The following is a 13,142-nucleotide window of genomic DNA, read 5'->3' as shown; positions in this document are numbered from 1 at the left end:
GCGTTGTTTCCACTTTTTGGTGACTGTAATCAAAACTGCTAAAACCATCCGCGTGCCGGTTTGGGGTGCGAATGGTGGTTTTCGTTTCCCTCGGGCGAGTACACAGGGGGCCGGACGGCGGGCGGGTGCAGTAAGTGTGGGTTTAACTTTATGGGAAACGGCCAGAGAAAACTTTTTTTTTTTGGTTTTTACGATTTGTACATCTTCGTGCTCACCGCAACCGTTTGGGGCAGGTGCTCTCGTGGTCCCGCTCTCCAGGCGAGGGCACTCAGCACCCCCCCGGGGCCAGGCGGCCTGCCCAGGGCGCACGCCGGCCCTGCGGCAGATCTGGGGAGCTTGGCCTCAGCCCTCCGGCCGGAGGCCATCGCGTCTCGCTCACTGGCGTCTGTGGCTCTCACGCTGCCGCCTTCCCCCGCCTTCCCTCCTCATGCGGGCTGGCCCGGCCCCGCCCTCCTCGGGCCCCTTGTCCGTCAGCGTGCCCACCAGCCGAGCCCCGGTGGGTCCTCTCTCTCCTCCTGGCCTTGATCTTTCCTGCTGCCGGGGGACGCGAACCCGGGAGCTGCAGGTGCGCCCGGCACCGACGCGAGGCCCTCCTCGCTTTTGTCGGTCAGAGCCCCCAGAGAATGCATCTGGAGAAGTCACTCCTTCGCTCCCATTTCTCTGGAAAATGACCAGACAGCCCCCAAATCACGGAAGTCCATTCCCGAAGCGCTGAGCACATCCATTCCTCCGCCTCCTCCCTGATCACCCTGCTCTCGCGTTAGAAAGGACGCCGAAGTGCTCGTTTCGGCAGCACGTCTAAAAAAAGGACACCGGGTCATCTTCCACCGTTTTCTCTGGAGCATCTTTGTGGCAGTTCAGCAGCTGCTTCCTCGTAACCAGGAAGCAATAAAGGCAAACGAAACCACGAGCACGGGTGCCTCACTGCCTGCTCCCGAGAACACCTGCTCCGTGTGTACATAAACAGTGTCCCCACCTGTACTCCAGTCAAGCAGCTGTCGCTACTTTTTCTGTTTTGCGGATGAGGTAACCAGAGCCCGGGGAGGCCAGATGGGGAGCGGTAGGACCTTCGGACTCCAGGTCGCCCGTGCTTCACAAACGCCTCTGTCCACACGGGACCGGTGACCCGTGAAGCCTGCCGGGGACGTTGGTCAGGTAGCGAAGAGTGTGGGCACTTCTGGCTCCAACTGACCGATGCGTGGCCTCAGGCAAGTGGGGTACTCTCAGCCTCAGTTTCCCCATCTGTAAAAGGGACGCTGACGAGTACTTGTTGCACGGACTTCCTGGGAGGGTCGCGTGATTGATGCGGAACGCCTCACGCGCTACCTGGTGCTCATGAATAATAAATAGTAGCTGCTTCAGTGAGTTAGGTCTCTGTTGGGCGGGCAGTACTAACCAGCGGGGCTGAGAGGACGGGAGTGACCACGAGGCTGGCTAGCTGAAATAGAAGAGGTTAAATCGGGAGACGGGGTGCAGGTCAGCGCACTGTCACAGAGGAAGACGGACCTCGGGGAGGCACAGAAAGCACAACAAAGAGAAAGCAGCTGTGACCCGGGAGCGGTCGACATTCTCTTAACCCCAAACGTGAGGGAGGCCAGGCAGGCACCCGTCCTGTTCGAGGAGACCCCCCCAAATGAGGATTCGTTGTTCTGAGCTGACTGAGGAAAACCCCCAAAGGTGTAGTGGAGGCAAGAGGCCACCGTTATGATCGGGGTGGTGGTTTTCGTGTGTCAATTTGACCCGGCCACAGGGTGCCCGGATATTTGGACACTGTTCTGGGCGTGTCCGTGAGGGTGTTTCTGGAAGAGGTTAACATCTGGATCGGCTGGAGTGAAGCAGATTGTTCTCCTGAGTGTGGGTGGGCCTCGTCCAATCAGGCGAAGGCCCGGCTGGGACAAAGAGAGCTGAACCTCCTCCGAGTGAGAGGACAACTTCTCTTGCCTGACCCGCTCCGAGTGCGGGCATCAGGCTCCTTCCTGCCTCGGACTCCGACTGAAATGTCGGCTCCTCCGGGCTCTCGAACCCACTGGCCTTTGGCCTGAAACCATACCAGCTGTGAGTGCTCAGTTTGCCAACTGCCAATCTCGGGACTTGTCAGCCCCCATAGCCCCACGAGCCAGTTCCTGACAGCAAATGAACACCTATGTCTCTGCATCTCCCTCTGGTTCTGTTTCTCTGGACAACGCTAGCGCACGACTAGGAAAGCTGAGGAGAGAGAGCCCAGCGGGCTGGCCGGCCGCCTGTTCTCCGGGCTGGAACCTGCGGCAGCCCGCCCCAGGGACAGCCTCCGCCTCCAGAGAAGACCCGGGGATCCGACTGGGGTTGGGGGGGAAGGAGGAAGGAAACAGATCCCCGTGCTCAGGCCGTGCACAGGGCCCGGTAAAGATGTATCGTCACCCACTAACTGGGGAAGCCTGAGGGGTGCTCGGGGAAAATTCCAGCGTTTCCCTAGCTTCTTTTTTTTTTTTTTAATTAATTTTTTTTTTCAACGTTTATTTATTTTTGGGACAGAGAGAGACAGAGCATGAACGGGGGAGGGGCAGAGAGAGAGGGAGACACAGAATCGGAAACGGGCTCCAGGCTCCGAGCCATCAGCCCAGAGCCGACGGGGGGCTCGAACTCACGCGAGATCACTCGAGATCTCGCGAGATCGTGAACTCCCGGACCGCGAGATCGTGACCTGGCTGAAGTCGGACGCTTCACCGACTGCGCCCCCCAGGCGCCCCCCCTAGCTTTTTGTTGGGCCCGTCGTGCTCACCCTTGAGGCCCGCAGCCGGTCAGGGGTGAGGTGGGCAGAAGGAGTATCGGTGCCGACCCCACCACTGCAGGGTGCTCCCCCAGACCCGACGTTCGACCTCTGTGCGGCCTCCTCCCGGGAGCTCCCGGGCACTGGGGTTTTGTCCCTCGACACTCCAGCTCCAAAGCGGGTCAGAAGGGCAAACGTGTCAGAGGCCACTCCAGGTCCCTCGCACCCGAAGCCGAGAGCCCCTCTCTGCCCCGCTCCCCTCCGCAAGTCACTTCGTCTGAATTCCCTGCCACGCGAGCCCCAGACCCCGCCAGGGCACCAGCACCCTCTGCCCACGCCCCTCCACGCAAGCCCCGCCCCTCCACGCGAGCCCCGCCCCTCCAATGCCCGTGGCAGGTGCTCCGATGGTGGGAGCCAACTGTTCCACCAGGAAAGCCTCAGGGAGGAGCGACGGGGAAGGGAAATGTTTTCCCTGCAAAATCCCCGGCCCGCCTCCTCCAGGTCTTGCTGGGCTCCCTCCTGAGCCCCTGGTGGCGGGAGGGGTGCCGGCCCGGGCGGCGCCCCTCAACCGACACCCAGGGTCCGACGCGCTCCGGGCTCCACCCTCAATGTTTTACTTAAAAAAATGAAATCTCAGAAAAGTTAACAGAATGATACAACCGATGCCGTATGCCCTTCTCTGCATTCACCAGTTGCGGGTTTTTGCCACGTTTGTGCTCTCTCCGTACACACACGCACACACGAATGCACACTCAGATAGACACACGCTAACACAGACGCTAACATGCACATGAAAAAATGTTTACTGAATCACCTCAAGGCATTTCAGATATTTTCAAATATTCTTAAAGTAATGCCAGGTTATTGATTCAATAGTATCAGTAATATATAGTTCATATTCAGTTTTCCCTAACTGCCTCCGAAGTTTCTCCTGTGGCTTTTTCTTGACCCAGAACCCGGTTGAGGTTCGCACCTGTCGGGCCTCCTCCGTCCCCCGATGCCCTGAGGTGCCTCTGTCGGAATGTGCCGGTCTCCTCACGGGGATCAGGGCGAGCCTCCCGACAGGAGCTCTGTGCAGGTGAGACGCGTTCCTGCACCCACACCGGAGGGCTCACGGGAAGGGGATGTGAGCCCACTGGCAGGGGTGTGGGCCGCATGCAGGGGAGAAGCTCTCCTGCTGTCAGGGGCTGGCCTTAACGTCCCAGGCAGATGGGGGCATGAAATGCAGCCCCATGGTGTGGAGGTCCACAGCCAGCTGCGCCCGTCCCCACTTGGTAGAGTCCCACGGTAGCCCCACCAGACGGAAGGGCACTGAAGAAAGGAGCTGCAGGGGAGCAGGTGTCCGGGGGGGGGGCGGGTGTCCAGGGGGAGCAGGTGTCTATGGTGGAGGTCTCTACAGGTGATGGGTGTCCACAGGAAGGGGGCAGGTGGCCTCCTCGAAGTCCAGGAGCAGGCTCCACTAGGAGTGGCTGGTGTGTGCAGGGGAGTGGGACCCAGAACAGGGACCGTGGCTGAAGCCCGCTAAGGAAGCCAGGGGACGGGATGGCCCCGGGGGGAGCAACGCGTCACCAGACAGAGAGACGGCGAGGCGCACGGGCTGTCACTTGGGAAACGGCAGCGTCCCGTAGTCCCGTGCTCCGGTCACACCGAGGGCAGAGGCCAGGGGACGGGGCCTGGACCCGTTCAAGTCACCCCATGCCGATGTCCTTGCCCCCAGGATGGCGTGGGACGCAGGGCGTGTGTGTGGACTCAGCTTTGAGGAGCCACGTAGGCCGAGGGGCATGCCACCTTCACCTGGGAGTAGATGACAGACGAGCCCGGGGGGTCAGAAGGCCGGTGGCTGGTGGCCTGGCCGTGGGAGGGCAGGTGGGTCCGGAGGAGCCCTAACACGGAGTCCGAGTTCGCTGAGGGAGAAAGAGCACCGCTCAGCCGGGAAAGGAGGCCCAGAGCTCCCCGCGCCCCAGCCCCCGTGTCCCTGTCCCACCCTGGCGCCTCTCCCCACCCACGCGGCAGCCGCCCTGTACCGCAGGGGCCCTCTCCTGAGCCCTTCGCCTCTGGCCGGGCCCGGCCCCTCCTCGGCCTCACTTCCCACTCTGCTCCCCACGCCGCTCCCCGGGAGTCCGCGAGCAGGAACCTCCCTCTAATCTTGTTAGTGCTTTGAGCGCAGACCCCTGACCGAGCGGGGCGCTGTGCCCCTCTGTGGCCTCGGACGGGTCGCCGCCACTTCTGCCCTGGTGGTCTCGTCCACGGGGTGGGAGCGATAACGTCACCCGCCTCCGGGGTTACTGTGACCTCACGTGAGCTCACGTGTGTGTGCGTCTGTCATGTGTCGCGTGTTTGCTGTGTGCCAGGTACGGTGCAGACACACACGTGTGCACGTTTATGGCGTATTCACATTTAGCACTTAAAACTACTTGGCACACAGGGACTTCGGAACACATGTGGATGTGATGTCAGACGTTATCATCACTTGTCCATGGTCTTAAGCTGGAATGGAATAGGGCAGTCTGCAAGCAGGCTCTGTCCTTGTGGCTCGGTGTGGCCCTCTAGGCTTCCTGGAGCCACACCGAGGAGCAGAGCTCAGTCGGGAGCTGGGACTCTGGAGACAGACCGTTCAGTGATGCACTTGCTTTGCGACTTCGGGCCAGTCGTTTCAGGTCCTCTGCCTTAGTTCCCTCGTTTCCAAGATTGAGGTAAGACAGTACTCGCCTCAAAGGGGGTTGTGAGCGTGTGTGACTCCATGTGTTACAGGTGCGCCGTTGAACCAAGAACGGGCACAAACACGGTTCATCTGAGTTTATACAAGAGGATCGGAAAACCAGAGAGGGAAGCAGAACGGCTAGAGTCACACAGCACTCTTTACGGAGCGCAGCTGGGAGCGGGTTGTCTCCCTGACGCCGGAGGGGTTGGGCTGGGACCGGTCCTGGCAGACCACTCACGAGCGGGCAAGGACACAGCCAGACCACCAGCAGTCAGTCACCCTCAAAGCTGCTGTAATGGCATTTCCACATCTGCTCTCTCACCCCTATGAGACAGTGTGGGGGTGCAGAATAATGCCCCCAAGATGTCCATGTCCTGATTCCCGGAACCTGTGAGTGTGTGACCCTACAAAAAGGGACTCTGCAGATGTGATTAAGATTAAGGATCGGGCCGCCTGGGGGGCTCCGTCGGTTAAGCGTCAGACCTCAGCTCAGGTCATGATCTCGAGGTTCATGGGTTCGAGCCCCGCGTCAGGCTCTGTGCTGACAGCTCGGAGCCTGGAGCCTGCTTGGGATTCTGTGTCTCCCTCTCTCTCTGCCCCTCCCCTGCTCATGTTCTCTCTCTCTCTCTCTTTCTCAAAATAAATAAACATTAAAAAAAAAAAGATTAAGGGGAAATGATTCTGAATTATCCAGGTGGGATTTTGAGAACTTTAAATCAGAGAACGTTTCCCAGCTGCACTCAGAGGGAGACCTGACTTGGGACAAAAGGTCAGAGATGTAGCACTTTGAAGACCGGGGAGGGGGTGCCCTTGAGAAGCAGGAAAGGGTCAGGAAATACTTTCACCCCCGGGGCCTCCAGAAAGGAGCGCGGCCCAGGGAGACGCCGGTCTGACTTCTCCTTCCCCCCCCACCCCCCACCCCTCCGGAGCTCGTGGCCATTTGCCACGACAGCAGTAGAAATCGGACGGAGGCAGGACAGGGAGGGTAGCCCTGTGTCCCGTGACAGCTGCGAGTGCAGAAGCCCTGATGGCATAGCCGGTCCTCAGGCCATCCCGCGGCGTCCGCGGCGAATGGCAGAGCGGCACCGCACGGTGGGCCCGGGGACAACAGCAGGGCAGGCGGGCGCAAGTGAGGGCGACCCTGCGTGAGGGCGGCTCCGCGCCCGGTCTGCCCCAGACCTGCCTGAAGGACGGAGGCGGGGCCACGCGCGGCCAGCGCTGTCAAAGCCCAGGGTCCCCAGGTCTTACCTGCAGGTTTGCTCCCCTGCGGAATCCTCCGGACTTCCGAGTACACAACTTCTCTTCCTTTAGGATTTACTGGAAAGAGATTGCAGTTTGAGAGACTGCAGGGCTCTTGCCACTGGTCTGAGTTACTTCCTCCTCCCCCAGCTGGAGTTCGCTCTCTGCGGGGACACGCGTCCCCCCGGCGTCCGCACGCCCCCCCCCCCCCCCCGTCCTCTCCCGCCCCACCCCTGCCGGACCAGCCCCGGCTCGCTGCCCAAACAGGGGCACCTGGCTCCTCACCATTGCTGTATACTGGCTGCAGTTCCAGCCAGGCTGGTGCATTGTGGTAGACGGGCTCTCGGACGTCGGGGTCTGAAGGGCTCCTGTGGGACAGAAACGGCCGTGTCTCCCGGGAGCCCTGATGAAGGAGCCCAAGTAATAACCGTGCCCCGTTGGCAGGTCTTTCTTTGCGCAAGGTGGCTGCCAAGCCTGGAGACACAGACGAACGCGTCCCGGGTGGTTTGCTGCTATGAACGAGCACGTTACAAACTGCAACGTGTTCCCGGACGTGGTGGGCACGTGACACCGACCAGGCACTGCGCTAATGCTTGTGACAGTATCAGGGCGATTCTGTTATTAATTATCCTTCTCTTATCGATGGAGAAAATGGTGGTTCTGAGAGAGAAAGTGACTTGCTCAAGACCGTGGAACTAGACACGGCAAACTAGAACCTGGCTCCAAAGCCTCCCCTCTCAGAGAGATCCGCATCTCAGAGGGATCAGTCATGATGAGCGCTCAGAGGAACCCGCGTGGTCAGGATGCTGCCGCCACGGGCTTGCCTGGAGAGGGTTCTGAGCTGTGGCGTGCCTCCCGAGGTCAGCCGCTGGGATCCAAGACGGCCAAGCTTCTTCACGGGCACCACGTCGGGCTGGCGGACCGCCTCTCTGGACGGCCAAGTCGCGCGGCTCCATCTCCTCGGCTGTCCCCACGGCAGGCGCGGGTTAGGTTGCTCACATTCAGAGATTTCCAGGCCGGCTGAGCTAAGATTAGCTTCGGGCACGGGTGGATCCAGTGTTTACAGCAGCAACAGTGGTGCAGGGCAACAGTGGTGCCGGGTGCAAGTTAATACATAAAAAGGAACTGGCCCTTGACGCACGGAGGCCCAGGTAGCTGAGGCAGCAGTGAGTTGCTACCTGGGAACTGCCTTGACCTACGCCAAGGGAGACCACAGTGTGCAGACGGCACAACCTGTCTGCGTCCTCAGCGGTCACCAGACCCAGGTCAACTTTTATCCCCTGCGGGCATCTCCCGGAGCACACGAGATCATAGCCCGGGTCTTACCTGGAGGGGTCAGAGGTCGGCCTTCCTCCTGCAAAGGAAAGCAGAGCATTTGGAGCCACGGGAGCACGGCCGCAGGGAGGGGCAGGCACCAAGAGGCGGACCCTTCTCTGCTAAGCCCGAGGGAGGCGGCAGATGGCATGAAAATTCCTGAGCCTGGCTTCCAGAAGGGCCGCGTTGCAATGTGAAAGGGGGCTCCGTAAAGAGCAACGCTCGACGGCTGCAGGGGGAAGCAGACCTGATGGGCTGTGACAACACTGCCCGTGGAGACACTCAGCAAGTCACGAGGCCCCACTGGGTTTCTGTCCCCACTCCTGTTTCTCGGTCTTCCTTCTCTTCCTCCCAATCCTTGGGGGCCTCGTAAGGGTGGAGAGGGGAGTGCACTCAAGTGTATGATGCTGGATAAACTCCTCTCCTCTGGGCATCTTCCACACACTAGGGCTATTTGGGGAACTCTGTGTTTGTGAAGAGGAATTCCGGGGGACCAGGAGGGGAAGGGGGGACCGGGATGGTGGCGGGGGCAGCGGCTGAGAGGTCAGCACGAGCCTGTGGGGACAGGACGGGGAGGGCAGGGGCTCCCGCAGAGGTGACCCACCTGCTTTCCTTGGGAGCCGGCAATACAACAGCAGGGCCACGACCCCAAAGCCCAGGGTGCTGAACAGCCCCCCGGTGACACCCGTAGCAATGGGGCCACTTCTGCTCCCGGTCAGCCCTGGAGAGGAGAGCCCACGCATGAGCTGGAGGGAGAGGCTCGTAGCCTTGACCTGCCCTGACCCCTGGAGATGGTGCCCGGGCCTGGAGGAGGAGGGGAAGAATCTGGAGAGCCAGGACTCCCGAGGCAGCAGCACAGGAGACGGCTCTTCTCTTTGAGAGGAAGCTCCTGTCTGCGGCTGGGGCAAGGGTGGGGGGCCAGGGTGGACAGAGCCCATCAGTGAGCGCTAAAGTCAACGATCCTCTCGGGCCTCCTGCTCCCACTCAGGTACCAGCACTCCAGAAACGCTTCAGAAAATGACAAGTTAGAGAACTCCCAGCTTTGCGCACCTGCCCCTGAGAACGTCCTGGTCAAACATCAGCAGGGGTACCAGAACTGTCCACATCTGTGGCCTGGGAACAGGAAACTTACCTGACATGCTGAGTGGCACCGCCTCGCTGCGCCGGGCCCCCAGGCCGTTGTCGGCCTCGCAAGAGTAGTTTCCAGAATGTTCGGCGGTCAGAGAGAGGTTGAGGGACGCTCCTCCTCCAGAGGGGGCCGAGCTGTTCCCCAGGGGGACGTCCTCGTGATAAAACCGGTACCAGATGGGGGGAGAGCCCCTCTGGGCCTCGCAGCGAAGCTCCACCATGTCTCCCACCTTGGCCTGGGCCCCGGGCGCCCTGAGGGTGAGGGTGGGGTGCGACGCTGGGACTGAGGGAGACAAAAGCCAATAGAAGTTCCTGCTTCTAATGTATCCATAAAGGAGCAGTAATTATAAACAAATGGCAGAAGTCAGATGTTGATCTTGGAAAACAGGCTGAAACTCATACGGCAGACAAAGCTAACAACCTTAATCTACAAATGCACGAAATACCCAATAGAAGAGTGTGAAAGGGTATGAATCACTAAAAACTTTAAATAGCCAATGAACAGTTACTTTCATTACTAATTAAAGACGTACAAATAAAAACACCCATCAGATGGGCAAAACTTAAAAGGACAGACGACACTGATAGAGTTATGGAGAAAGAGGTGCCTTGAGATGCTCTAGGCGGGAACGCAAATTTGAGACACTTTCTTGCACGGCGATTTGGCCACACCTGCCAAGTTCAAAATGCACATCAACTTTGACCCAACAAATCTACCTCTAAGACTGCTTCCTTTAGGGATACTGACGTCAGATGTGCAAAGGTCTTTGTGCAAGGATTTCTATGCTAGAATTTTTACAATAGCTAAAAACTAGAGGTAGCCTAGTTGGCTGACTAAAGAAACACAAGAGAGAGCCAAGATCTATTTTTTAAACTAAAGCCAAGATGTATGTTTTAAGTGAAAAACGCAAGTTGCATCGTTATGTATATATTTATAATACATTTGAATACTTCTAGAAAAACGCCCATGAAACTATTAATAGCAGTTATATCTTGGAAGTACACCGACATAAAAGTGTGTGCCTGCAGGTGGAGACCTTCACTTTTTATGTTCTCCCTGCTGTACCATCGGTTTTCTTACGAAGATTTATGTATCCCTTCAGAATAACGAATCGTTAACAACTCGAAAGTTGTGCTGAAACACGGCCATGAAGGATGAAGGAATGCCACGGTGGAGACCAGGGCAGGCCCGCGGAAGCCCGGCTTTCCCATCGCTAGCTGTGTGCAGACTGCCTGCTTCCCACCTCTTGAGTCTCATCTTGCTCTCCTGCAAATTGGGGATAACGGCGGTTTATCTCCAAGATGAAATGGGATCTCGCATGCCAACTACTAAGCACGGGGCCAGGCACATGCAAGGGCTCAGTGAGGATGATGATGATGACAAGGACAAGGACAATGATGGCGGCGGTGGTGGTGGTGGTGAGAAATCTCTCCCTTTCCCGCAGTTCTCTGTGATCGGCACCCTGGTCGCAGAGCTAAGACATAACTCACAGAGTCCAGGCAAGGAGTCCCTCAGCAGCAGCAGAAACAGCCTGCATCGTGTGAAGGAATCATAGAAACAAAGGCATGAAGGTGAGCAGAACGTCAGGAACACTGAGTGCGGCGGGTACGATGCGCGGTCCGCTGTGTCGTGAAGAGAGAGGGAGTGGCATTTAGCTCACGTTACACGCCTGCGTGGTGGATCTGAGAGGTAAGTGTGTAAGAGTCTCTGCAGTTTCTCCTTTTGAATATCTCCTTCCAGGAAACTTTGAGTCCAAAATACTCCACAGTCACTGTGCACCAAAATCACAGAATTTTAGGGCTGGGGATGACCACAATGGCCATCTAGGCTGGTTTTCCCACTTTATGGGTGTGGAAATCGAGGTCAACATACGGGGAAGTACGCTCGGCCAAGGTCATGCGGCTAGTTGCCTCCAGAGCTGAGACCAGAACGCTCACCTCTATGGCCCTTAGCATATTTGTGCTACCCTCCCCCGGGTCCCCCGGAACAGGAGGTTGGAGGTTCGGTCTGTAGGGCTGCCACAACTGGTTCAGAGCTCACAAGAAGCCGTTTCCCTTTGGATTCAACACTGAATGGCAAGTGGTCAGAGGGCAGCATAGAGAACGGAGGGATTTGGTGGAGAGTGGCTCGTGGCATCCATGCTGTCCTGTTCTAACCTCTCTGTGCTGCTCTCCCGCGGCCCCACTGCCTTGAGATTCACTTTGTAAAAAAAAAAACAAAAACAAAACGTGGACTGGTTGTGTCTCCTAAAAGGCCACGCACAGAGCTAATGTTAATATGGAGGTTTTAATATGGAAGTCTGAGGCATATTTATATTCCTGGGAATACAGAAGCATAAGAACAGGGGCACCTGGGTGGCGCAGTCGGTTAAGCGTCCGACTTCAGCCAGGTCACGATCTCGCGGTCCGTGAGTTCGAGCCCCGCGTCGGGCTCTGTGCTGATCGCTTAGAGCCTGGAGCTTGTTTCAGATTCTGTGTCTCCCTCTCTCTAACCCTCCCCCGTTCATGCTCTGTCTCTCTCTGTCTCAAAAATAAACGTAAAAAAAAAAACAAAAACATAAGAGTAAAGGCTTGATGGGGGGGTCAAGGAGAGAAAAACCCAGACAAGGAACAGCCAAACCTGTTTCTGGAGCAAAGAGACCCATAGTCTCCCTTTGTAATCTTAACCACAGATCAGAATATAGTCTATGGTGTAAAAACCCTTTGCATTTTTAGTGAGGAGTTTCGATGCCACTGAGGAAGACCGCTTGGGCTGGGTGGCCAGGAAGGTCCAGGTTCTTGTAGGGGAAACCACAGGGAGGATCCTGGATGCACAGAGGGAGGTTGTGGCGGCAGGAAGTACTGGGGGCCCGAGCCGTCTTGGCAGGTGGGGGGAGGACCTCAGCTCCCCTCCAGGGGCTGGTCCTTGCCTGTGCTGCTGCTGGGGCAGGACGAACTCACCGATGACACTGAGTGGCACCACCTCACTGCGCTGAGCTCCCAGGCCATTGTCGGCTTCGCAGGAGTAGTTTCCAGAATGTTCTGTAGTCAGAGACAGGTAGAAAGACGTTCCTCCCCCAGAGGGGGCCGAGCTGCTCTCCAAGGGGACGTCCTCACGATAAAACCGGTACAGGATGGGGGGAGAGCCCCTCTGGGCCTCGCAGCGAAGCTCCACCACGTCCCCCTCCACGGCCTGGGCCCTGGGCGTCCTGACGGTGAGGACGGGGCGGGACGCTGGGACTGAGGGAGGAAAAACAGTTAACCATCAGTTCATGCTGTTTGAACATCTCCCTCCACAGGAAAGACGTTTCAAACCAGAAACTGTTTTCCTCGGTCTTCAGTGACCTTGTGATGATTTCCTCAGATCTGAGGACACAGTAAGACCCATGTGGTGCCGTATCCAGTTCCGAGGACTGGGATACACAGTCTCCAGCGTGTTTGGGGGCCTGAAGGCAAAGGTTACAGGGACTGCCGAGAAGTCGGGAGACAGTTGGGGGAAAGGAGGGACAGGAGACACGTGACTCACACAGCCAGGGACGACGTCACGGAGCCTGGGCCGCGTCGGAAACGAGGTCCACAGAGAATGGGTGCTGATCACCTTATTCGCTCATTTTATAGTCATTCACTCATCCAAAATTAACGGGGCACTAAGTAAGTCCCGGGAAGTGCGCTATGTGCTAGGGATTCAAGAGCGAGAAAGACCCCGTCCCAGCCCTCCCGAAGCCTCAATCCAGAGGACGGGATAGGCAGCGATCACGTGAACAGCAGGTGCAGAACGAACACAGCGATGACTGATGCAAAGTGGAGACTAATGTGCTGTGAAACGTGTCATCCCAGGGACCCGGTCTCGCAGGGGCTGGTCAGGGAATGCTTCCTCACAGGGACATCTGAAATCAACCAGGTGAAGAGGAAAATGCAGCGCGTGCCCGGCAGGCAGACAGCATGTGCAAAGGCCCTGAGTTAGAAGAAGGCTGGAGCCCTGGAATTACTGTAACAAGGTGGCAGCAGCAGTGAGAGGCGGTCTGAGGGGTGGCA

At 57.9% G+C, this 13,142-nt stretch overlaps 1 protein-coding gene across 1 annotated transcript in view; it reads right to left on the bottom strand.

Moving 5' to 3' along the window:
• Positions 1-3,526: 3,526 nt before the first annotated feature.
• Positions 3,527-13,142, bottom strand: part of FCRL5 (Fc receptor like 5) — a 38,533-nt gene continuing 28,917 nt past the window's right edge. The window contains exons 11-17 of the mRNA XM_043569382.1: positions 12,069-12,347; positions 9,133-9,411; positions 8,605-8,721; positions 8,013-8,040; positions 6,972-7,054; positions 6,696-6,764; positions 3,527-4,650 (exon numbers count right to left, since the gene is read on the bottom strand). Of these exons, the coding sequence (XP_043425317.1) occupies positions 4,496-4,650; positions 6,696-6,764; positions 6,972-7,054; positions 8,013-8,040; positions 8,605-8,721; positions 9,133-9,411; positions 12,069-12,347 (1,010 nt within the window). The 3' untranslated portion in view covers positions 3,527-4,495. The remainder of the gene's footprint in view (positions 4,651-6,695; positions 6,765-6,971; positions 7,055-8,012; positions 8,041-8,604; positions 8,722-9,132; positions 9,412-12,068; positions 12,348-13,142) is intronic.

This window comes from Prionailurus bengalensis, chromosome E4, assembly GCF_016509475.1.
Source record: "Prionailurus bengalensis isolate Pbe53 chromosome E4, Fcat_Pben_1.1_paternal_pri, whole genome shotgun sequence".
Taxonomy (NCBI): domain Eukaryota; kingdom Metazoa; phylum Chordata; class Mammalia; order Carnivora; family Felidae; genus Prionailurus; species Prionailurus bengalensis.
The sequence above is the reverse complement of the archived record's forward strand: the minus strand, read 5'-3'. Positions and strand labels throughout refer to the sequence as shown.